We start from the raw sequence: 27301 nt of genomic DNA, 5'->3' as shown, positions 1-27301 counted from the left end.
AACAATGATTTCTTTTCACCTTAATGTTGGCTTATACTGGTATGTGTATAACTGCAAATATTTTATTGAACTTTGTATGTGTGATTTTAAATTTTTCTATGTATATTGTGCTCCAGTTAGTAGAAAGGTCTTTATTATAAGCAAATGGCATGTAAACAATCATTAGAATATTGTAGAACTTATGGCTAATTTGCTATGTTAAACATTTTTTCTCTTTATAAAGACTTTTTTTTAAAGGAATTCATGGTCTGGTAAAGGAAATTCTTCACTTTTTAATGCTTTCATTATTTTTTCATAGCATGTCAGATGTACATTATTCAGTTCTGTTGACTGGCCCATGGCATAAAAATGGAATCTGTATAATGTAAATGAAAAGCTTGCTTAATATAAAATTGTAAAATAAGCAGATATTAGAATTTGCACTTTAACAAATAATTTTGAATTGTGTGCTATTAATCCATGCTACTTTTCTTTTACTAAAAATGTAAAAATTATTTTAGACTCAGAACTATTTCTCTACTGATATTAAAATGGGGACATATATTTTTCCAGTTCACATGCTTAGCATTTGACGCTGAGTTGAAATTCAAGGACACAGACTTATTCATTACATGCCACACCATCAGTGTTGCTTCCCATGATCTTTGTATGAAATGTTTTGTCCATGTACCACTAATAGGCTTATGATAGAGAACAGATAGAAGTTTCTGACTTGTGTGTTTGGCTGGATTTTTTCCCATACTTCTGTAAGAGTTCTAGAGCACATTCCTATGAGTGTTTATTCTCTCTTTCCCTCTTTGTTTAAATTGAAGCCTTCCCTGTTTACTTAATTCATCTTCAAGATTCCTAAACATAGGAGAAAGAAGATTATACAAACATGAGTGACTTCAGGATCTGATATTTAAACTGCCATGTGAGTATTGGATACTTGTAACTGGAAGGTGAAACTATTTTTCAAGTATATTCTTTTAACTCAAATTTAATCATGACACATACTAAGTTCAAGACTAGGAGAGATTCTGAAACACCGACAGTGCTATTTCTAAATTGTACAATTTACCTGAATCTGCTTTCTCTGCAATTGTCTCAATACCATGTGTGTTGTTAACAAGTCAAAGGAATATTACCTATTTTCTCTCTCATTTTCTTCTCAGTAGTAAATTACTTTATTCTAAGCATCTATGTAAAACATACTAACATAAACTGTATTTTCATAGTCTCACCCTCCTTTTTATCTCATATAATTAGCATTCTATATATTCAAATTCTAAGTATCACTTTAGTTACTTAACAAATAAGAGGAATACTTTATTAGTACTATCCAATGCAGCAGACATTTAGCAAAGTTTGAAGAATAATATATGAAAAGGCTCATTGGCTTGGGCTCTAGGGATTCTGCCCCAACCTAATGAGTTCTGTAAAAAACAGAGAACACTTCTTTATCCAAAGCATGAAAAAATATTTATCATTGAGGCTATCCATTACAGCATCAAAAAACCATTAAAGCTATTTTGAAATTAAAATTTCTAAGAGACACATCTTCTTAAAAATATATTGCTACTTTTTTATTATTAACCTATCACTATGAATAATAATTATTTGTATGAGTTTGTGAAAGTTTTTTGTTTTTTTTTAAATTTTAATTTTTTTTAAAAGATTTATTTATTCGTACAGAACTGGGGGTACAGGCCAGAGATGCGGAGGGTGAGAGGATTTACCAGAGACAGAGTGGGGTATAGAACAGGCAGATTGACGAAGTACACTGCTGAGGGGAGCAGCGTGCGGGTCAGGAGAGGTCTGCCACGCCATGTGGATCACCTAAGGGGCAGGTGGGGATTGAACTCATACAGAAGTGGTTTAAGCTTCTTTGTACTGTTCTTTAACCTGCTGTGCCACCAGGGAGGGCCCGAGTTTTTTGTTTTTTAAAGATGTATTTATTTATACATACAGAACTGGGGTACAGGCCAGAGGTGCAGGGGCAGTGAGAGGATTCACCAGAGACAGAATGGGGAGCAAAACAGGAAGATCAGCTAAGTACACTGCTGAGGGGAATAGTGGGTGGGTCAGGAGAGGTCTGCCACGCCATATGGGTCACATCCAGGGCAGGGATCGAACTCATACTGAAGTGGCCTTAGCTTCTTAGTGCTGTGTTTTAACCCCCTGTGCCACCAGAGAGGGCCTGAGTTTGTGAAAGTTTTATGGCTTGATTTTCCTCAGATGTCAGTTTTGACTAAGTGAAATGTTATTGAATATAAATCAGTAGGTGAAGCTAAACTAGACATTTCATAGAGCTAGAGCTAAGAATGTTGATGGCTGGTTAATCTTAAGGTGTGCAGCAAAAAAAAAAAAATTGTTTTCTATTTTCTGACACAGACATGGATACATACACACATTTCTTGCTACACAAACAATAATCTTTTCTTTTGTAAAATTTTAAATTTAACTTAATATTTATATAGACAAAAAATTTTATAACACATGTTAAAAGATGGTAGGAGGCTTGTTTGGAGGGATAAAATAGAGAAGGTATAAAAGACTGAAGATAGAGAATCTGCCAATATGAACGGTAAGTGGTTATCAGGGGGCAGTGGCAGTTTGAATTAGTGCAGAGGAAAGCTGACAGAACAGCATGGTTCATCTCCTTTCAAACAACTTTAGTAACTTAAACATGATGAGAAAATGTATATGTGGTAGGTCCATAATTGATTATTCCCTGATGATATGTAGTTGCCTGATTGTATATTAGGAGCTGCAAGAAAGCCCAGAAATACTGACAAAACACATCCTTAAAGAGCTGAGAAATCAGTAGAAAAGTTAAAAAAAAGAGAAAAAAAAATCTGCATATGTCCACTGTGGCAAAAGAGCCTAGTGTCATTGCTACCAACAAAAATTTTCCTTCCTTTGGAATATCATCCCATATAAATTTTGAGCATTTTGCTGACCTGAATGGCATAACAATTGAGATCTGCTGCATATCATAAGCAACAATGAAATGTAATTAATCTATGCTAAGAAAGTAGAGATTACCATGAAATTATAGAACAGCACTTTGTATGCATAATAAAATTGTTATAACCTCTAAGGGTAATTACACTAAGAACTGCATGGTAGCACCAAAAACAATCATGTAATCTAAAGGACAATGATGGATATATAATTACAGAATATTCATATGGTAATTAGGTAGATAGTAATGGAATAAGTGAATGGCTATTTTCTGCAACACAAATGAAGTAATGTTCAAGGGAGATTATTATTGTACTTTGTCTTGCTATCTCTTTTTTAGCAATCAAAAATACAAGGAAATACTTCTATCTTTAATTTTACAGTATCCTAAAAGACTGAATAAATGTACATATCCAGGTATATAAACAGGTTCATGAATATTCATTTTAAGCCAGATGTCTATTAAATCTTGAGCTGCAAATTTCTTTCCCAAATATTCCTTTCTGTTGAAAAGTAATTATCAAAAGTATTTAGCTATTAACTCACATTTGCAAAAGGGTTATTTGCATTGTAATAGTGAAATGTGAAATTTATTTTAAAAAAGAATAAAATCACAATAAATAATACTACCTACATATACTGAAGATACTCAGTAAGAATATTAGGGATAATGGAGAATCTTAACAGCAGTGCAGATGTTATTTATTATCTTATTTTTAAAATGTATAATTTAAGTAAATATTTGATAATTTACAAATGCACACACACAAAACCCCAATAAACTTAAAATAAGGAGAGGATACTATTACAAAGCAGAAAAAGTAAAGCCCCAAATGTAACTGCACTCCATGTCTGAGCTCCATTTTCGTCAATTCACACTCCACCTTCACAGTTATTTAATTGTGCCACAAGAGGAATAGGTTCTATGAATTGTGCTAATATTCTCCTTGCAGGGACAGTTATGACTGCTTCCAAGTGTATATGAAATACAGGATAATATCCAAGAGAACTAACAATGGTGTTTTATGAACTTTTTGGTGAACACTTACATTGGGATGACAAAATAAGAAAAAGCTAATAACAAACATTAACCAGAAAATGAGGGAACTGGAAGCTTAGTCTTTTTTTTCCTGAAGAAAGATGTGATATCATCTGAGTTATTTGATTAATCTCTCCAAGATATTCTTTGTTCATCTTTAAACAACAGATTAATAAATATGTATAAGATTATGTTAGGATTCCCTTTCTCAATACCATCAAGACCAACTAGCACTGTTTTGCAGTAAAATGATGTAAATGATTATGATGATAATAGACAGCGGACACGGGTCTCTTAGAGTCTCATGCATTGAATGGTTTTATCCTCTTTTACAGGTGACAAAACTGAGGCAGACAGGTTAAGCAATTTGTCAAAGATCATAGAATAAATGGGATAAAACAAATTCAAAATAGAGAATAAATTTATCTCCCTTATTTAATAATTTATACATATCTCAGAAATAAAATCAAGAAAGTAATTCTAATTGTCTTTGATAATGTCTTTCACTGATGTGTATCTGAAACAGAACATACCTCCAATCTAAATAGATATCTGAGGGTCTAACCATCACTCAGAAAGTCAGAGTCCAGGCCCAGGGGTGACTGCCTGACACACTTATACTTACATTTCAGAACAGGAAGTGGAACTTCCCCTTCTCATCCAAACATTCACATTTCATATGTCATTTTCAGCTTTGATTCCTAACTCAGACCCTAAGAATTGGTTTACAACATTGTACTCTTTTACTTATGAGCTGTTCATCACTAGACAAGATCAACTATGGATCACTGCAGACAAAGAAAGAACAACAACACACAGCCAAGATGTCACAACATTAACCATGTATGAATATTATCATTAAATGATACCTAATTTAGGGTAAATTATTTGGAAGATTTCCTCGGAAAGTCCTGAGATTCCTAGATATGTTAATAAGAAAGGGTGTGACCTTTCATTCTTGAGTGAATTTTTCATCTAGCATGGCTTAGGAGACAAAAGAGATAAAGTAACTTGTGTTAAATTTTCTTCGAGATAGTTTTTGAAAGATTATATAGGGAAAGAGAAAAAATATTTAAGAAATATTATATATTTTTTACATTTCTCAAAATCTTTACACTAAGACATTTTAATAATTAAACTTACGGCAAAGTACTAAATACACTTTCCATTTTCTGAACTGAGTTTAATAAAGTAGGCAAACATTGAATCCAGGTACAGTAATTAAATATTCACTAGGGAAAAAATATGTGCAAAACTCTGATTAGATATGATAAATTTTCATCAAGAGAGCATGTCTAAGAAAATTAGCATTTTCTAATCTATTACTAAAAATAGAAATATGTCCCAAATATTTCAGAGAAAATTAAAATAAAATCTACTGTCAGCAAACAGTACCATTTCTGAGTATCCAGGTAGAAGGGTAATGTAAAATTCAGAGAGCCAACTTATCAAAACTTTGATTTGAGTGAGATATATGGACATTGAAAAGCACCAGAATTTAATTTTTCAATAGACTACTGTTTCAAAATGCAGGTAATTTTTAGAAGTCCAAAATTAACTTATGAAACTATCATGACTATGCTTTTTTTAGATTTGTAGTAAGAAACCTATATAACTTTTGCTTATACTGGTCTGAATTGATTATTTCACTGTTTTTAAAGCAGTCCAGCTAGTAAGGTTTGGCAAGTAACTATAAAGCAGAAACTCTTTCTCAAAAGTTTCCTTTTGTAAGTTGAATTGACTTGTAGGTGACATCTAAATATGGTTTACCAGATGAGGCTAATCAAAAACCAAATAAGTAAATTAGAAGGTGATGACAAAAAAATAGAATGAAAATGAAACATGCAAATCTATGTGGTAACTATATAGTCGTAAAAACTCATTTAGCATATTTAGACCCTAAATTCCCTACTAGGAGTTAATTGCAACCTGATAAAATTTGTGAACATACATTGTGTTAGTTGCATGTACTGATTTATCATTACAGATGTTCTCAGACTGCCTATATTTTGATAGATCCTTCAAGGCTAATGTAGTTGAAAAAAGTCAAGATCAATAAATATTTCAGTTCATTGGGATATATGACTATTTTTTTAAGTTATTTCAGGAAATAAAGTAATATCTCATCATTAGAAAATGACTTTCAAGAGAACCTATTGTCATCATATTGTAGCCTAACTAGAAGTCAGAGAATGTTCTAGTTCATCACATGGGAGAATATGGCCATTCTAGACAATCTCATGTATTCATACATATTACTTCTCTCTCTGTTCTTCCTTTCATAGTTTCAGCTTACACTCTTCTATTTCCAAGTTACTTAATACAAATCTAAATGTTAAATGTATGATTTCTGGTACTCTTCACTCACTTTACTTTCCATATGCTACCTTGAAAAATACATAATATTTCCTGCGATAGCAATATACTGATATTGGTATAGACATATACAGAAGGGTACATATACTGGTGTGATAGTCTGAGAAAAAAATGCAGATAATATAGATGGGATTACTATTTAATCAGAGGTCACTAAAGTAATGAGAATGTCACCTAGAAAAGATCATGTGGGCAGAGTAAAATGTGATTCAGAATAATTCAAAGGTCATAGAAAATCGTTTTAATTTTATTAGTAGCATTTAACCTTTAAAGGATTGGAAGTATGAATTGCATTATTATAATTAATCAATAATTTAATATAAGATGTTTTATTTAGAAGTGGTATTATTCTTCTAAAAAACCTTATACATTTTTTTCAACTTTAAGGTTTAATTTGTTAACTCTTTCATATACATAGTAGAAGGGCACTGAAGTTAGAAAATGATGCAGTCATCAATGCAGCTTGGGTTAACTGACCCTTCTTTCCCTTTAGATAGTAGTCATGTTTTTAATTCACCCTGCCTGTTTTTCACCATCTCATTTCTCAGCAGCAAGTGCTAACATGTTTGTGTATTATTTAAAAATAGTGAAGTGTACCATGAAATAAGTTTTCTGTTCTATTCATGACTAAACTATAAGCCTCAGTGGCTGACACATATTAGATATTCCATTAATATTTGTTGAATTAACAGATGAAAACTGCTCCTTGGAAAACTGGGAACTTCTGAAGATGGAAAACAAAAATCATGTTGCTGAATTTTTAATTTTGAAACCTCAAAGGATATCTGAGATCATATTTATAAGCACCAAAATATTAGTGAAATTAGCATTATACATATAACATATAACCTAAATATATATTACCCAAACACTAATTAAAAATGATAGGGATTTGGCTCTCCCTGGTGGCGCAGTGGGTTAAAGTACAACACTAAGAAGCTAAAGCCACTTCCGCATGAGTTTGAGCCTCGCCTGCCGTGGAGGAGATCCACGTGGCGTGGCACACCTCTCCTGACCCGCCTGCTGCTCCCCTCAGCAGTGTACTTCGTTGATCTTCCTATTCTGCTCTCTGCTCTGTCTCTGGTGAATCCTCTCACCCTCCGCATCTCTGGCCTGTACTCCAGTTCTATATGAATAAATAAATAAATCTTAAAAAAAAAAAAGATAGGGATTCAAAATATCTATTAGAAGTAGAATTTTAAAAACAAACATTTGCATTTGATTTGAAAATTCACAAAGTTTTCGTCCTCTAGATTACCAAAGTTGAAACACAAGTCTGAAAAGCAAATCATTTTTTCACCTGTACTAAAAATAAAATTTCAAAACCTAAAGTTGAAGAATACTATTCTTAGTCCACTGGTTTCTACTTTACGAATCTCTGAATGATTCTGAAAGAATGTTTAATTCCCTATCATTACCTATAAAACCTAATATCTCTTCCTCAAATCTAGATCCTAGTTTGACAAAATTCAGGAGAGTAAACTTGGAATGCATATTCATTTTTAAAGGTAATACTAATTTACAACACTGTATAAGAATCAGAAATATAGCATCTCAACTCTTCAGATGTACATTATCATGCCCCACACAAAAATAGAATGCATAATCAATGAAGTTCCAGAAAATGACTGAAATTATGTTTTATATTATGACTATATAATATATTAATGATTATATTATGTTTTTACTAATTCTGGGCAATAAATTCTTTCAGTATAAGAAGCTCAAAAATTTGGAGCTGAACATACCAGTTGTCTAGAAGGTACTGTGGAAGTACCTTAACTTCAGACTGTAAATGAATAGTCATTTTAATGAGCTGTCCTTTATTACATTGTCCAATTTGTTTGTTTCTGTAACTATGTTGATTATTTATATCAGCTGATTTTCAAGGAAGGCTTGCCCTAAGATCATTACAATATATAGATTTTTCAGTCCTCAAAACTAATAAAGTGCAAATTATTTCATCATGTTGAAAATTAAATCAATTATCATGGATTTAGAGATGGACCTTCAGTTGCGGTTATAGACCTGAAAATGAAAAATTAACTACCTGACCTTTAGCTTAATCTCTGTGCTATTATGAAACATGTGATTTTCTGCAAAACTTAAAGTGTAGCTGAGTCTTTGGGAGCAACCCAAATGAATGGATTTTTTCCCTCATGTTTAAGCACCTATATTGTGAAAAATCTATTGATTATTATGGAATTCTCATCTTTATTCAACTTTTTATGTTATTTCACTTGTTGGAAAAAATATTAGATTTAAAATATAACTGTGTGTCTAAATCAAACTTATGATAATTATATTTTTGCTTCCATGAGATTAGAACTGAACAAAAACTTGCAGTTATGAATTTAATGCTGTGATTTTTGCAAAGATCTGTTGTAATATAATCATATAGGAAATTATAAACCTTCCCTCCTTTCTCTGAACTTTTTATTCTGGAACTCAAAAGCTATGTGGTAAAATTTGGGAAGGATCGTGTTTTGAATTTTGAGAGTTGATTGCATACTAGCTCTCCTGCCATTTTTACCAATATGAAAGATAAATGTAATTTTTACTAATAGTCTGTTAAGCTATCAAAACAGCTTCAATCTTTTATATACAAACATACATGTTTGTAAAGATGAAATCTTTAACTATTAAATTTGAGGGTTTCTTATTAATATGATAGGAATCTTACTTTCTCCTTTCAAAATTTAAATTTTAAATTAAAATGGAGAATTTAAAGTTCTCCATTTAAAAATTCCTGATTCATGATACTTTTTCAAAACATGTCAATTGACATTCCAAATTTTTCATAAATCACTGTGACATAAAATTAATCTTAAATTTACATTTAAATTAATTATTTTAAAACAGATATTAATGGACATTTAATTAGAAACTATTTGCTTTCTTGAAATAAATTCCAATTGTTTAACTTGTATCTGTCTATGCATGATTTATTTGCTAATTTGTTTACAAATATGCATTTTTTTTGTAGATAAGTTTATTTTTGTGTGTGTGTGTCAACTCATTCAGTCTACTTAACACCAAGTACATCAGAATTACCACAAGTGGCTTCATGGAAAAACTTATTGTTTTTTTGAGAGTTTCCAACGGGTCATGCCAATTAGACTGTTATTAACCATCACCTGTGTGACTAGGCTATTTTCAACTTTCAATTAAGTAGCTTTACAACTGACTCTCATGTTATATTTCTATTTTTATTCATTCTTAAAATGAAAAAAAGGCTAAATACCTCTCTCTATTACTAATACAATAAAAAAACACAGTTTGTTAAACCATCAAAATGTGGCATGATTAAAGGGATGAAAAGTTCATTTATAGTTACCTTATATATGTTGTTGGAATTTGAAACTAAATCATATATGAAAACTTTAATATTTTGCTTCTAAATAGCATCAGTTAAGGTTTATTTTTAATCTTTTTAAAAAATATTTATTTATTTATGCATACAGAACTGGGGTACAGGCCAGAGGTGTGGGGAGTGATGAGAGGCTTCACCCGAGACAGATTGGGGAGCAGAACAGGCAGATGAATGAAGTATACTGCAGACGGGAGCAGCAGGCAGGCCATTTGGTCAGCTCTGGGGCAGGTGGGGATCGCCTCATGCTGAAGTGGCTTTAGATTCTTAGTGCTGCACTTTAACCCGCTGCACCACCAGGGAAGGCCCTATTTTTAATCTTTAATAATATTTTTTATTGTATAATCCTACATTTCTGCTTGTCTGTTTTCTTTTTTTTTTTCCTGAAAGATATCATATTTGGCTTTCTGTTCACCATAAATAATGGAGGTCAAGTGTCATAAAGGAGTTTTTATATTGATATATACCCAACATCTAGAACAATTAATGATACTTTTTAATATTAGTCAAATATATATTTTTTTGATAATCAAGATAAGCATATTGGCTTACATGTACCATATTTTCTTTTTGGGAAGATTTAAATCATTTTCCAATATTTATTTACTATTCATATTTCCTTCAATCTTTTCACTTTTATAATTACATTTATATATTTTTATGTGACTGCCTAACATTAAAGCCAAAAATCTGTTTTTCGTTATTCTAGTTTTACTATTATGTCAAAGATTCAACACTATTTTTATAACTGAAACTGATAGTATCTTCTAAACTAGAGTATAATAATAAAATCATCATTATGATGTCCTTAGCCCATTATTCTCTATTGTGATCTCATGGAAAAGAAACTTATTTTCTTTCACAAACATTACAATCAAAACTAATTCTGTTTTTACAATATATATTTTTTTTTGAACTGAAAACACAAGCATGCAGTTTCTTATAGTTTATGGGTCTTAACAAGATGGTAAGTAAAGGCAGTCCAGAACTCTGGTAGTTGCTTTCGAGTGAGCTCTTGGTAGAGTAGAAAAACAACTGGACCCAAGAGAAAAAGCCACATTTATATGGACAGTTAACCAATGACAAAGGAAATTATATGGCAGTACTGTGAAAACAAAACAGCAAAATGCAAAAGAATGAAACTAAAGCACCATCTCATACCTTTACACAAAAGCTAACTCAAAGTGGATTGAAGACTTGCATATAAGACCTGAAATGGTAAAATAATTGCTAGATAACATAGAGAAAATACTTTAAGACATTGACTTCAACAATAACTTTGGATTGCATTAAATTGAAAACTTCTGCAAAGCAAAAGAAATTATCATTAAAATGAAAAGGTACCCCCTACTAAATATGAGACAATATGTGCACTTCATACATCTGAGAAGGGATACAAATCAAGATCTACAAAAATCTCATATAACTCCATAAAAACACCTCAATCAAAAATGTACAAAAGAGCTAAGTCGGCAATCTCCAAAGAAAACTTACAGGCATACACAAAAAATGCGTGTCATCATTTATCATTAGAAATACATGTCAAAACCAAAATGAGATACTAGCTCACAACTGTGAGAATAGTCTGTATCAAAAATTTCAGAAAAAAACAAGTGCTGATGAGGGTGTAGAGAACAAGAAATACTACTATTTATGTTGGTGAGGATATAAACTGCTTTAGTCCGTATGGAAAATAGTATGGAAGTTTCTTAAAAGGTTAAAAATAGATCTACCATATTATCCAGGAATTCTACTTCTAGGTATCTACCTAAATCCTACAAAAACGCTAATATGAAGGGGTATGTATAAGTATATATACATATATCTCATTTATATGTGGAATATAATATACATATATTATACATAATCTCACTTATATGTGGAATATAGCAAAACAAAATAAAGGAACAGACAGCTAAGTGAAAACAAACGTTAGCAATCTAACTGTGGAACTAAGGTTACTATAGGGGAAGGTGGTAGTATGGGTAAAAGGTGAAATGGGACTCAGAGATCTGTAGGTAGATTATGAGTATTTTGGTGGTGGGTATTATGTGGTAACATAAAGATATGAACCTATTCTTCTAAATGATATACAGTGTTACAGACCAACATTACCTCAATATAAAATATTACAAAAAGAGAAGTGGGCCCAGCAGTCTGGAAACAAGATTTGTTACCTTGTTTACATTCATTGATATATCTAATACAATTTATAAAGTTCAGGCACTGGTTTAACTTCCCATACTATTTTCCATATGGACTAAAGCAGTTTATATCCTCACCAACATAAATAAGGGATAAGTTTGTAAAATACCATGACCTGTTTTATGTACTGGTGAGATGGGGAGTCAAGAAAATTAATGAAAGGTTTATCACGCGGATGGGGAAATAGAAGTTAGTAAATTGATACAAAGGAAACAAAGGCATGGAGGACAGAAGTAATAATGGTTCCCCAAGTAGATGACTAGAGGACTTAGAAATATCAATGAGAGGATAAACAGATTGCTATTTTATTAATTACCTGGCTCTTACACAAAGGTTGAGTTGGTCCTAATTGTCCTTTTTGTCCTAAATAAGTCAGTTACTCCTTAATTATAAATTACCTCAGTTATTGTTGACCTCATTTTAACATTCAGGTTTAAATGTAAAAAATAAAGTTTTGTATTTTTTTTAAAATTTACTCCAAATATCATGAAATCTTTATTCCAGAATACCATGGAGTGGTATTGTAGTTGTTCTCATACAATTTATTCGAAAACTTCATTTTACTTTTGCTATAACTTATTCCTATCTCCCTTTCCCTGGGCCACTGCTGTTAAATTTAATTTGCATTTCAGATCTGAGGATTTAATATTGCCATTAGAGTTGTGAAATGTTTTTACTCAGCACAACTAAGAACTGATGTTTTACCTCCCACTAATGGACGTTTAATTAGGCACAGTAATGAACCATTCTGTCATTCCTTCATTTATAGAGAAGACTTTGTATATGCAAGATACAATTTTGACAGAACATCAGGTCCACTGAACCTTGCCGACTCACATCTAATAGATACTAAATTTATTATGCTTTTGTCAGTTGTTGGATTTATCATTTTAATGACACTGTCCACAGACTTATTTTGTTGCCAAAGAACAGCATCACCATTCTGCAGAAACATTTGTTGACATCTTGATCAACAACTCCTGGGGTCCAATTCTGACTATAATATGACTACTTCGGGACCTGGAGCAAGTTATTTAACCTCTGTCTAAAGATTAATTGGTTAATTTTAATAAGTGCTTTGCAGGAAAATGTGGGGAGTGCTATGACTGCTAATAGTGATAATAAAATTATAATGCAGCCTTTTAGAATGCATTGGGCTAGCTCGAACTTTGTTTCTATTAAGGTGCCAATTAAAATATAGGCTAACTGAATTTATTCTTTTTAAGAATCCAAATGGCTTTAATGATGGTCATATAGTATATTTAAAATAAAATGTAAAAAATAAAATCAATGCTAGTGGTTCCTGAAGTTAAAATATACTAAGAATGAAAGGGAAAAAAAAATGCTTGATAGACTATGACAGTGAAACCATTGGGAACTGATAAATAGCTACACACAAATACCAGATGGTTGTACCCTAATTAAATGTAGCTTTGCACATTAAATTAATTGTTCTTTTATTAACTTATCTCCAAACTACTTTTATTTATTTATCTATGGTTGTTCATTTGTTTATTCAATAAATGCAATTGTTAGGATTAGTTTGAAAGAAGTCATACTAAGTAAGTAGAAGGGATTCACTTCATTAAGTCACACTTGGTAAGAGTAGAACAAGAAAAAAATAAAAAGTAGTAACTTGAAGTGTCAGTAGAGAAAGAGATTAGTTCAAGCTGAAGTTCAATGTGAACAAATTCAACAAAGAGACTGTTTAAGCTAGACAGGGACAGGGACAGGAACAGAGACAGAACTGGGCATGGAGAGATGGAGGTAAGGAGGAATACAAAAAGAATAAATTTCAAGGGAAGAGAGTCATGTAGAGGCTGGGAAATTCAATGATATAAGTAACTGAGCAGTATGATTTTTCTAGAATTTAAAAGGGACTGCAGGAGCAGTTTGGATAGTAATGCATTTCATGGGATATTACATATTCAATATACTGTTCATAAGCATGAACTCATTGGAGGATATAACAAGGATGGAAGGAAAAAAAAACATAACCTTTGAGTTCATAGATAGAAGTTGTGTAGGATTATTATTCTATGTTGAAGGGAGAAAAATAAATGAGCAATGAGGAAACCAGCATTATGTATGTAAGGATACATACATATAACTGGATTTGATTTGTCAGATAAACTTTGCTGGCCTGTAGAGCATTTCATTCAATATAGAAATTAGGTGAACAGTTTAAAAAAGGGTACCAACTTAGGGTCTTGGCAAGTACATATATTAAGAGACTAGGCAATACAAATAGAATGTAAACCTAGACAAAATCAGTTTAAAATTGAATCTTTCTTTGTTGCAGCAGAATTGATCCTTTGTTACATCAGAGGCAAAATAATATTATTGATTCTCAAACTTTAGTGCATGTTGTTTGATTCTATGCTGTTCTTTTTTAGTTTGTTTTTAATTTTTTATCGAGGTAATGTTGGTTAGTATCTTTGTACTTTGGACATACAGGCTCATCGACTTGTAATCTGTTTTTTCTCTATTCCATATAAAAGTGACCCCATCTGGTGTTTGTCTTTAACTTTCTGATTTGCTTCACCTAGCATAATCCCTTCCGCTTCATCATGTTGCTAAAAATGATAGAATCATTTTTGATCACTGAGTAGTCCATTATGTATATATTACACATTTTCCTGATTCATACATCTGTTTTGGGGCATTTAGGTTGTTTACATATCTTGGCTACTGGAAACAGTGCAGTGCTGCAAATTAGTATTTTTGTGTTCTTCTGGTAGTCACAGAGTAGTTTTATTGCTATGTCATATAGTTGATCTATTTTTAAACTTTTGAGAAAACTCTATATTGCTTTTCAAAGGAACTGAACCTTTATTGAGTCCCACCAAAAGGACAGAGGATTCCTTTTTCATCACACCCTCATTAACATTTGTCATTTTGGATCTTTTGATAAGCCATTCCCACTTGCAGTCAGATCATATTTAATTATGGTTTTGATGTGCATTACCATGATAAGGTAGGTTGAATATTTTTTTTCATGTAACTGTTAGTCATCTGTATATCTTCTTTGTTTAACTGCCTATTTTTAGCTCCTCTGCCCATTTTCTGATTAGGTTATTCACTTTAATTTTTGTTGAGTTGTGTGAGTTCTTTGTATGTATTTGACATCATGTATGATGTGTGAGTATTTCCTCCTATTGAGAGTCTTTTTTGAGAGTCTTTTTTTTTTTTTTTTGTCTTGGTTATGGTTTCTTTCATGGTGCAGAAATTTTAATTTGATGTAGTTCCAATTCTTTAAATTCTCTCTTTTTTGATGGAGATATTTCTGCACAAACATCACTGAAGCTTATGTTATGAAGTGATCTACCTCTATTTTCTTTTGTATATTTTAACATTTCATGGCTTACATACAAGTATTTAAACCATTTTGGGTAGATTTTTGTGTATGCTGTGAGAGTGTGAACTAGTTTCATTATTTTGTATGTGAATTCCCCCACCCCAACATCATTTATTAAAATGCTGTTTCCCAACACTACTTACTGAAGAGGCTCCAGTGTCCTTGGCTCCTTTGTCATGTAGTAACTCTATAGATCAATGTTTATTCTATTGCCTCAGTCTATTCCATTAGTTTGTGTTTGTTCCAGTACTATGCTGTTTTAATTATTATAGCTTTAGTATAGTATAGTATAGTATAGTATAATGTAGTACAGAAGTATAACTTTTCCATATTCCCTCTTATTTTCTCAGGTTTGCTTTGACTGGTCAGAGCATTTCATAGCATTATACTGCTGTTCTGTGTACTTTGTACAGTGACAGACACCTGTGTCACTCTCCTTAAGATTCCTATTTAATATTAAACTATGTAAGTGTGTGCATTGCCTGGGTTTGAATTTTAATTTTCCTGATTATATACTGTGTGAGCTTCAGGAATTACTTTAAGACTCCTCAGTGAAATGAGATAAATACAATACTTAGTTTCTTTCAGATAATTAAGTACATTATAATAGAGTCAGTAACAAAAGAAAGAAGCAATTGCAAGACTCTCTGGATGGAGAAAGACCTCAATAAGTGTGACTAGATGGAAAATATTTTGCATTATGGATTAAACATACAACTATGGCTGCTCTTTTGAGAATAGATACAGAATATACAGAGAGTGAACATGGAGATCAGTTAGTAGTAATCCAGGTAAGAGGCTGGTAGCCCTGTTACAGGTAGAAGTCTTCAGTTTCTGTGTACATTTTAAAGGTAAAAGTGCCAACGAAATTGGTACATAAAAGAAAGGGGGGATAAAAATTATCCCCAAAATGTTTGGACTTGAACAATGAGTGCTTTCCTTTAGAAAGAGAGGAAAAACAGAGGAATTTTGGGGTTAGAAAAGTTAATTAAGAACAAAGTCAAGATGTAAAATAGAAAATTAGGTATAATAATTGGTAATTCAAGAGGTATATTTAACTAGTTATACAATTAGAATCAATTGCATTTAGATGGTAACAAAATCGAAGAATTGGGTGAAATAATCTCAGCTATAAGAAAAAGAACTTAAACAGATATGAAAATAGTGGTACACACTAAGACAAATATTTTAAGAAGGGAGTGACGAGTTATTGATGGTAGAGATAAAATCATAATTAAGACTTGTTCAATGTTTATGGTAACAGCATTTAAAGAAATGAATTGATGTAATAAAATATGGTTCAGAATAAAAGTAAAGATAAAACCCTGAGAGGCAGAGTCAAAAGAAAAGTAAAGAGAATTGCAGTGTATGACAACTCTTGAAAGCAATGCTATTAAAAAAAAAAAAAAACATGTTGGAAAATAAAATTTTTGCTAGAAAAAGGGACTTGGGCACAAGGAAAGGGTTTTCAACAAAGCTCTATGCAGATAATAAATATTGTAAAGGCAGGGGAAAGAGGAATCAGTGTAAGAAATATGTGTACTTAAGAGTAATTAAGTGTACCAAGATAGTCAAGAGTGATTCAATGGAAGGGTGGATAGCATAGTCTAACAGGATGGGTGGTTTCCTAATAATAAGAAGGGAAATAGAGTATATGAACATAGAATATAGGTCACTTTGGGGAGATGGTGGTGGGAGCTTGCTTGTCACAATTTTCTTTACACATGTTCTTAGCCAATAGGCCAAGAAGCGATGTACAGTTCTCTTTAGATAAGTTCTACTATCAATGAAATGATAGTAAATTACTTATTTAAGAATAATTTGAGGTGTAAATAATGGGGTGTAAGGAGAGATGAGCAGATGTGCCATAGACATGTGGGACAGTGAGTAGATTAGTTATGTAAGGTAGAAAGTAGTACCCATTTGGGATTAGTGATGAAAATTCAAATGAGTCTTTTTTTTTTTTCTTCAGTTGTATTAACTAACTAGGGTACCAGTTGAGGACAGATGAATAACTGGATTTAACCATGGTTATGGTTTCAGGAAAGTATAATGAAAGGATAAGAGGGAGCAAAGGATTTGGAGTATACACAAAGAAATGATTGCAATGATCAACAGTGGAATCTAAGCTGACTAAAGAAGAATTATAAGAGAAATAAGAGGAACAGTGTAAAGAATTATTTGGGGTGTTCACTGGCATGACAGAGAAACTGAACCCATTAAAGAACATACTGGCTAAACTTGAGATAATGAAGGGAATGTGGAAAACTATTTAATACAAACATCAAAATAAGTTGTCAAACTATGGGTGTTACTGTCACTTACAGTACTGACATCTGTCCCCAGTGTGTTCAGGCTGGCACTGGCAGTAAGGCTGGTTTCCAGGAGTCACACCGCAGGTCCCTCCATTTTGACAAAATTCTTCACACACAGTTTGACCACAGTTTGGTCCAGTAAACCCCAGTGCACAGCTGCAGGTGGGTCTTCCTGTTGGCAAAATAAAAAAGGCAAAAAAAAAAAAAAAGAAATTATTTTATTTGAATAGTATATTTTCATAGAATACTCAATATACAAAAATCAAGAGATTTGGATTCTGGTTAAGACTGTCCACATTTAACCTATAACTTTGGGAGTGGTAACAGGATTTTAGGCAGTGATGTGCACCTTTGAAACTCAGTCACCCCATGTTACACTGAAGTCTATACTTGAAGCTAACTCAGGTTCACAGCAGGTAGAGCTGTTAGAGCTCATTTTCTGAATACTTTATGCTTGAATATATTTGTTATTCTTTTCATATCTATTTAGTTTTCTTAAAATTATTTTTGTTTTATTCAGATATCATGCAGACTGTGTTGACTATTAGAATGTAATATATAATGAAATAGAGACAATCAAGTTTCCCAGTGTTCACTTACCATATAACAGTCACTCCTAAATCAACATACAGCATGGTCTTAGACTTATTTTAATAAGCTTGAGTGTACATGCCTTCAGCATAAGATCTATGGATATTAGTTACTGTATTTGATTTAAATACATAGAGTCTTTAGTATATAAACATTAAATTCTATTTTACTTCATTTTGATACATTTATTCATGATAAAGAACCAACACTTTTTGTCTAGTAAGAAGTGTAATGTTGGCCCTCCCTGGTGGCTCAGCGGGTTAAAGCACTGCACTAAGAAGATAAAGCCACTTCCACATGAGTTCGATCCCAGTCTGCCCCGAGGTGACCACATGGCATGGCAGACCTCTCCTGACCCGCCTGCTGCTCCCCTCAGCAGTGTACTTCGTCGATCTGCCTGTTTTGCTCCCCACTCTGTCTCTGGTGAATCCTCCACATCTCTGGCCTGTACCCCAGATCTGTATGAATAAGTAAATAAATCTTTAAAAAAAAAAAAAAGAAGTGTAATGTTAAGAGAATATAAGCATGAATCCTACAGGTTATCTTTGAATATTTTTCTTACTTGCTGTATAGCAATTAACATCACAATGAAAGGTAAATTCTTTATGGTGCTTTAAACATAACACAATAAACTGATATGTCAGAATGATTTTTTCTCTAAGTTCTTACACTGTCAAGAAATAAGCTGAAAATGGAGAATAGAACTAGCTCTGTAGGAGATGGGGAAGAAAACAAACTCAAGCTATCATCTGTAGTGGGGAAGAATAAAGTTTAGATGTTGTAAAAATGTAAAATAAAAATAATATGAAAGAGAATAAGACAGAGATTCAGTTATTCATCTTAGTTAACTAAGAAGATAATATCAATCAGTTGACTAGCATTAGAGAATCATCAACTATCTCCTCTCTCACCTTTGTACACATGAAGAACAGTTAAAATGGTCAGAGAAGTGAATACGTTTTGGTAACATTTGAAAAGTGAAAGTAATGAAAGTGTTCTCTTTTGTTACTGATTTTAAATTGAAAGATGATCTTAAATTTTTTTTAAGGGGGGAGGTGAAACATTTTAAAGTGAATAAAATGTTCCTTATTAAAATCTATCCATATTTACTAAAAGGATAGAAAAGTTAAGATTCCACAATGCATTTATTTATTCTTTTTTAGAGTTTATTTATTTTTTTCAGCTTTACTTGGATTCCTTACATACCTAAAAATGTTAAAATCTGTTGCTTTTCAAGAAAGAAAACCATATACATTTTTATGACAGGTAGCATTATTTTAAACTTATGTATGTCACTAGTTGGTGTCAGATAAATACTTATTAGGCTTGAAAAAGTACATTTTTGTGACTTAAAAGCTGAGAAAATTATTACATTTTCTATTGCCAGAAATGACTTTAAAAAATTAGCTAAATATTTTTCTTATAATGGTATTAAACTTTCTAGTTTCTTGCATACATACTTTCTCACATACAGATAAAAATATCATCACACAAAAATAAGAAACTAAAGACACAAGAGAATGAATAGAGGTAGAATCTAAACAGGATATTTAATCCTTGGAACACCACTATAAAGGAAAACAAAAGCCCTAAACAAAAGAAATAATTCCTCTTCACTTGCTTCATCAACAGTGAATGACTTACAAAGAAAAAGAATACATAAACAACTCAAATTAAAGTGGGCTAAATGTAAAATGGTCCAGAAAGTACAGGAGAAATCAAAATACATTATGCCAAGTAGAAAAAAGTATGTTTAGAAGAATATTTAAACTTTACAGAACAAAGATATTTTCTAGATATCTTTCTACTATATTTTTTAAAATTATGAGTAAAAAGAAGAAAATGGTGCTATAAAAAAATTCAATTTGCGGAGGGAATTGCAAATTTCTCTCTTCTAGTCACTCAAAGGACTGACACCAAGCTCTCATTTCATCTACGGCTGTTTGTGAAACCAGGGCAGAGTGACCAGGTTGCCCCCAACTAGCATATGCCTCCCATCATTCAGATTCCTACTGAATTACTTTCGAAAGGCTCTGACTCTTCCTGTGAAGAGATTTCTGAAAAGTTGAAATCTCCATATTCAGGAGAATATTATCTAACTTGAAACCTGAGGTGATGCAGCAGATTTTTTGTTTGCTGATGGAAAATGAACCAACTGTTGCAGAATTTTATAATGGGTTCAACTAATATGTTCAAGAATCTCTCTGTGTGCATCAAAACAAGTTACATTGTATTCAATTATAAAGAGTTGATTAGATGTTTGGATTTGACATATCAAAAGGAAACATCACCATTACAATGAATAAGATACACATTTATGTAATAGCAGTGATGCATGCAGAATGCCTCAGAGGGCAGCAACATTAGCTAAAGCAGCAATGGACAAGAGGAAGCATCTGGAAGAACAGTGTGGAGTGGGGGAACATCATACACTCTACAGTTTAGTTTATATAGTTTCTTAGTTCAGCCTGTAAGAGAGTAGGCGGTCAGATTTTTTTTTGATTCAGAGACTATTTGTGCCAATTCCTAGTATTGGGACTACGGATAAATATTTCTTGGCTTAGTTTTCCATATATAAAATGGTGATAATAATATGTGCAGTGGTTGTGTAGAATCATGTAGAGTAAGTTAATACATTCAAAACTTGTCTAGCTGTACCAGGTACATAGTTACATTTTAACTTTGATGGCATTATTAATCTTACTGAGAGAGATTCACCTATCTGTATGACTTACACTGTGATTATATTATAAAGTCACTGTGACATTCTAGGAAAATAATTCTCAAAAATTTCTTAAATGACATACTATTTCCACTATTTATTTGAGATGAAATTAAATTTGAATTGTTTTTATGAGTGACAGGAAAAAGCAGGAATTCTACTGTCACACTCCAACATTTTCAAAATTAGGTATGAGACTTTTGCTTTTCTCATTCTAGCCAGGTGAATACTTTTTAAAATAGAAAACAAAAACAAACACACCCTATACAATATATACACTACACACAAAAACACAAACCTGACTAAATGTTTTCGAACTAATAAGCATTTTCAAAACAAATTTAAACTTCTACTATCAATTCTAATATATGACAAAGTAAAGTCTTCAATCTTATGGTTGGGCCTCCCCATTTTTTTTCTTATTGCTGTTCCCACTTCTCTTGATCTTTCTCATTATGGACAGATCCCTTAATGCTCATATACATATATCATGATTCCATGGCAATGAGAAAGGTTTAAGAACGGATAACTTGATGTATTGTATATGTTTATGTATCTTTATGTATTCATGGGAAACTTTCTTCTAACTTTTTTTTTTTTAAATATTTATTTATTTGTGCATACAGAACTGGGGTACAGGCCAGAGGCTCAGGGATGGCGAGAGGCTTCACCAGAGACAGAGTGGGGAGCAGAACAGGCAGATCGATGAAGTACACTGCTGAGTTGAGCAGCGGGTGGGTCAGGAGAGGTCTGCCACGCCATGTGGTCACCTCTGGGTCAGGTGGGGATCGAACTTATGTGGAAGTGGTTTTAGCTTCTTAGTGCTGTGCTTTAACCCACTGCGCCACCAGGGAGGGCCTCTTCTAGCTTCTTAATCCTAAATTTACTGATTTCTTCTTAACCACTTTCTCAATGTTTCTTTGTATTTTACATTTATTAACATCTACACCAGAGAATTGTATCTCCAGATGGCTGCTGAGACACTAGAATCATTGATTTTTTTTTCTTTTTTTTTTCTGTCTCTCAACAACATAATTCTAAATTCCTTTTTTGGGAATATTATACAATTTCATGGTTTCTATAATGATCCCACTATCTATACATTTTTTTTTAAAGATTTATTTATTTACTCATACAGACTGGGGTACAGGTCAGAGATGTGGAGGGTGATAAGATTCACCAGAGACAGAGCGGGGAGCAGAACAGACAGATTGACCAAGTACACTGCTGAGTGGAGCAGCGGGTGGGTCAGGAGAGGTCTGCCACGCCATGTGGTCACCTCTGGGTCAGGTGGGGATCAAACTCATGTGGAAGTGGTTTTAGCTTCTTAGTGCTGTGCTTTAACCCACTGCGCCACCAGGGAGGGCCTATCTATAAATTTTTGTTACAGTTTTCAATTCTGGGTTTTTCTCCTTAAACTTCAGAACCTTATTTTCTCTGCTCCTTGTAAAAAACAAAAACAAAAACAAACAAACAAAAAAAAACAAAACATACAAGAGATACTCATACAGAGTGCAGGTATCTCTGACTGCTTAATAGTTTCATTATTTTCATGCATAACCCCCTCTCCAAAATAAATTTTCTTCTTGGGCCTCCCTGGTGCTGGAACGGTTAAGTCTCAGCACTATGAAGCTATCTGTGGCCACTGCAGCATAAGCTCTATCCCTGGCCAGGCAGTTAATCCACACAGAGGCAGACCTCTCCTATCTTCCCTGTTGCTCCCCTCAGCAGGGTATTTCAGTCAATCCACCTGTTCTGCTTTCCACTCTGTCTCTGGTGAATCCTGTCAGCCCACAGCTCTCTGGCCTGTACTCCAGCTTTTGTTTGCATAAATAAATAAATTTTAAAAAAGTATTTCTTCTTTTAAACATTGTCATATATGGCACATATGAATTCAGTAGCCTGTATGTTTTCCCTGTACTGTCTGCTCCATATTCAGGATTACAGTGTATGTTAGCAAAGTTCATTGACAAAGAATATGTTGGAAAAGTGAAATTTATCTATATAGCTTAATTTCATAGAAAAATGGAAACTGGCTTCATATATCTTCAATGCATTCCAGCAAATTTTAAGCAGTAAACTAAATTAATAATAAACCTGAAATTTAACTTGATAGAAAATAATGCCTATGCTAAATATGGTGAATACCTAACAACAATCCTTACCCACTTACAATCAATAATAAATGTGTTTAAGGTACATTCATTGACATATCTAAAGATTTTATACACATATGAAAAAATATAAATGCCTTGTAATCACAACAAAATCATAATATGGAGAAGTGGTTGTATATGAAATATCCTTTATAAGGATATTTAATAGGAAATATTAAAGTTTATCAAATTTAACAAATTATTATTATTTTCATTTGTTAAGCAGATCAGTAAATATTAGTTATCTGAATTTGGAAATTTAGATTCTCTTAATGTATCTTATTTTGTAAAGGGGATTCTGTGTGCTGATAAACACAGAGCACAATGTGTGTCACATAGTGAATTCTCAACAACAGTTAGATTTCAGTAATAGTGGTAGTGCTGCTGACTTTTTTATTAAAATATTAGCATTAAATAAATTATTAATTAAGGTTGTTTATAAACTTGACCTAGTATGTAAGCCATTGTTTAAAAAGTCCATAAGGAATCTTAAAGTATATTTTCATCATATTTATTATTTTCTTTCTATTAATTAATTAAAATTGTTTTCTTACATCATTGTAGCACCCATAGCTCTCCCATCCTTTAATCTTCACCATATTTACTTGTGTTCATTTCTTCCTTGTTTTGTACACCCTCCTTCCCACTTCTTTGTTACATGTATCAGCAAGGTCAGGTTGCTAATTTTGACTTTTTGTTGATCTTTTGTTTGCTTTATTTATATTTCATATATAAGTGAGGTTATCTTCTATTTTTACCTTTTTCCTTCTGACTAATTTTATATAACATAATCCCTTTCAGCTCTATCCATGTTGCTACTAATGGCATGAGTCTGTCTTTTTTGATTGCTGGGTAATATTCCATTGTGCAAATATACTACAACTTTTTGATCCATTTTTCCATTTGAGTTGTTTCCATATTTGTTCTTTTGGAGATAATATGTCCATGACCCATCGAATCCATAAATATTAGCTCAAAATAAATCATTAAAATATATATAACAATGGAATATTTTACATAGAAAAATAACATGAACATCATATGGTTTTCCATTAATTCCTGATAAACATTAGATTTATGATTTAGTTATATTTACCCTCTATACAGATGAGCTCAGGCAATTATATGTTATTTTTAATTACATATTCAATCAGTGCTGATTTTTAGTGATAATTGGTAATGTTTTTAAACATTAAAAACATTAAAAACATTGTAAAAATCTAGGTTCTCAGGTTCTATTCTTCTTATTTAACTAATTTAACTCATGTCTAAAAGTACCACAAAGTAAAAAGTATAGAGTGATCAAAATTAATATATCTAAATAATTTAACAGATTTGTTGGCATTTATTAAGCATTAAAAGTGTGTCAGTTACTGTAGTAAAGTTAATAATATTTATGTACTTTCCACTGTATTATAATTATTGAACAGATATTTATTAAAACAATCACTATTTATTTGGTATAAATTTTAGTAAAATTTGTTAGGTAGCTTTATGTTGAATAATATGTCCATCGATATTGATCAATAAATATTCTTACTCAAAAGCAACTGTTTTCATTTGAAAAATATTAAGGTATATATTATTGAGATTTTTGCCATTTGTTGTAATATTGGTAAGTTTCTGTCTTTAATAATCCTGATTTATTTAACATACTGTTTCTTAGACTGATTATAAAAGTACAGTTTATCAGTGTGGTTTAATTAATATGTATGACTTTAAGTAGGCAAAAATAACTAATTATTATTGGACAAATAAATCAGGATACTTTTCTCTATAAAAACACAATGCTTGAAATGTGTGGCTTGCTGCCATGAAAGAATGGTACTAAAATTAATTTCATGGGGTACTTTCTGTGAGAAAGTGACCACATTTATTATTTCTGTGAGGTAGATACCTGCTAATGAACACCATTAGTCTGTTTTTCTGTTTTTTTTTTTTTTTTTTTTTTTTTTAAGAAATTTACTTGAAATTTTAAGCATTTGTTTAGATGAACCACGCTGTTTGCCTTGTTTGATTTTGTACTGGGTAAGTCAGTCCCTGGTCATAATGTTTTATACCTAACTAATCTTCTATGTATGTAGTTATTTTTTAATTCTAATACACTGTGAAAATTTAATTAAGATATTAATTCTAAATAACAATAACATTTGAAAATTCAACCACAGGCCATTTTTGTTTTAATATTTTCCCATGAAGGTTTCTTCTAAAAGAGATTACTTTCTACTCACACCTTCACTATCTGAACAAAAGTCACATTCTTGTCCATTTGTATTGGATAAATATAAGCCAAAGACAATCCCCATAGCTTCATTTGTTAATTTCTATACTTCAGTCTGAAAACTATTTCCTCACTGCTACTCTCCTTGAAATCTGTCTTCACTTCTGACTTAAATTCAAGTAATAAAATTTCTGAATACCTTAAATAATTGCTAGTCTTTTTGATAAAGAGATTTGACATTCTACTTTTCCACTTAATATAATGTTTTCCTGGACTGAAAGTGAGTGCCCATTTATACATAATTTTACAAGTTGACTATAGCTTGTCGGGTTGTCTCAAGTATCACAAAGATTACAGAGAACTATTCAGCAAATCCTGACAAAGAAAGAAAGAGCTGCGGGTTTTATCCAGCTCCCTCACAGGTACTACCTAATATATTCTGACATGTTTCAAATTACAGGTCACAATCTATTTATACTTCTAGAAAGTTCATTTTCAACCAGCATTGTAGGAATGAGATTGAAAAATTTTTGCTTTTTTTTTGTGTGTGAATCCAGTAAGCAACACCATCCTTTTGACATTAGTCTAGAGATCCATAAGAATAAGTAGTTCAGCACTATACTCAGCATATGGTTCAAATGAATGGCAGCTGTGTTTCATGAAGTCAACAGCAGAATAAAAGAGAATTTATTTCATTCTTTCAAAGGTTTGTTGTGAGAATCAAGGATAGGGGATAGTGCCCATAATTTAGTATTATGATCCTGACATTAATAGTAATTATTATTTTAATGTCTAACAATAACATTAATGTTTTAGTTTTTGATTATACCTTGTAATACTTCTAATGATTGTAATGCATTGTAAATTGTGCAACATTTGGAAACTATGGCAGTAAAAAGAATGATTTATAGACATTTCATATGTTCATATTTTCCATATTGGACTCTGTATAATGAAGTTTCTTATCCTTTAATTTTAAAATATGTGAACATTTTTCTAAATTATTATATGTCACATGACTATGGTTTGGCTTATTACAAAATATTCATCTTTTAGATATACTACATTATATATATTAGCTATTTGCATTCAGGTTTTTAGCTCCAGTTCTATATAGTAAATTTCCACTAGTTAAAACATTCTAACTTCCATTTTCTTTTCTTATAATTAGGAAATTTAATGGTGAGATTGTCTTTCTAAAATATAGTGTTTATGTTGGGATAATGTTTCTAAAATTGTCCTTATTTGATAAAAGGATATTGAAACTTAGAAAGTCTTGCTCTGTATTACAACATCGCTTGCTGCAAGGTTAGTATCATGAACATTTTCTTCTGATTGTGATTTTCCAAATGCTGGCTCCATTTATGTTTGATTAGGCTCTTCTCCACTTCCTCCTCCCAAATCTCTCCTCCTTTTCCCTTTTCCTGTGTATGTTTGTGTACACATGTATGTGAAACTTGTTTTCTGCCACATGCTCATTATGCTGTTTATTTTCTACCTAACTTGTCTTATCTATATATCCTTATATGTCACTTGTTCAATTATATAAACTATTTTATGTTTTTTATTTCAAATTTACAACTTTAGTATTCTCTTGGAGGCTTAAAAATTTAGCAAGTAGATCAAATATCCATTTTTAGCACTCCCTAAATATAATCAACATTTGTCCTAAGGGAGTTGGAATGTAAGGTTTAACTTAAATTAAAAACAGCTCTTATTTAAATAAGAAGTGAAAATAAAAACCAGATGGGAAATTTAGGCTTATGTTCACCTTTTTTTCAAGATGATCATTAGGCTTTTGTTTACTTGATATACTATTGTCTCAGTTTGTGTACTTGATAAAGCATCTTGCCCCATTTCTCTAAAGCAACTCTGTAGAAAATCCTGACTTGCTTTTATGTGAATATAGTCTAAAAGACACACACCCATAAGGACAATACTACAGAATCTGAACATAATTTAGAAAATATTCATGAAAGTTAAGATTAATTGCAAATATTTT

The 27301-nt window shown here is 31.9% G+C and overlaps 1 protein-coding gene across 1 annotated transcript in view; it reads right to left on the bottom strand.

Annotated features, from left to right (window-relative positions):
• LRP1B (low density lipoprotein receptor-related protein 1B) overlaps positions 1-27301 on the bottom strand; it is a 1583276-nt gene that overhangs the window by 40779 nt on the left and 1515196 nt on the right. Inside the window, exon 70 of the mRNA XM_012727834.1 lies at positions 17620-17781. Coding sequence (XP_012583288.1) covers positions 17620-17781 — 162 coding nt within the window. The remainder of the gene's footprint in view (positions 1-17619; positions 17782-27301) is intronic.

The sequence above is a fragment of the Condylura cristata genome, unplaced genomic scaffold, assembly GCF_000260355.1.
Source record: "Condylura cristata isolate star-nosed mole 26May11 unplaced genomic scaffold, ConCri1.0 scaffold00002, whole genome shotgun sequence".
In the NCBI taxonomy this organism is placed as follows: domain Eukaryota; kingdom Metazoa; phylum Chordata; class Mammalia; order Eulipotyphla; family Talpidae; genus Condylura; species Condylura cristata.
Note: the sequence above shows the minus strand (reverse complement) of the source record. Positions and strands in the feature narration are given on the sequence as shown.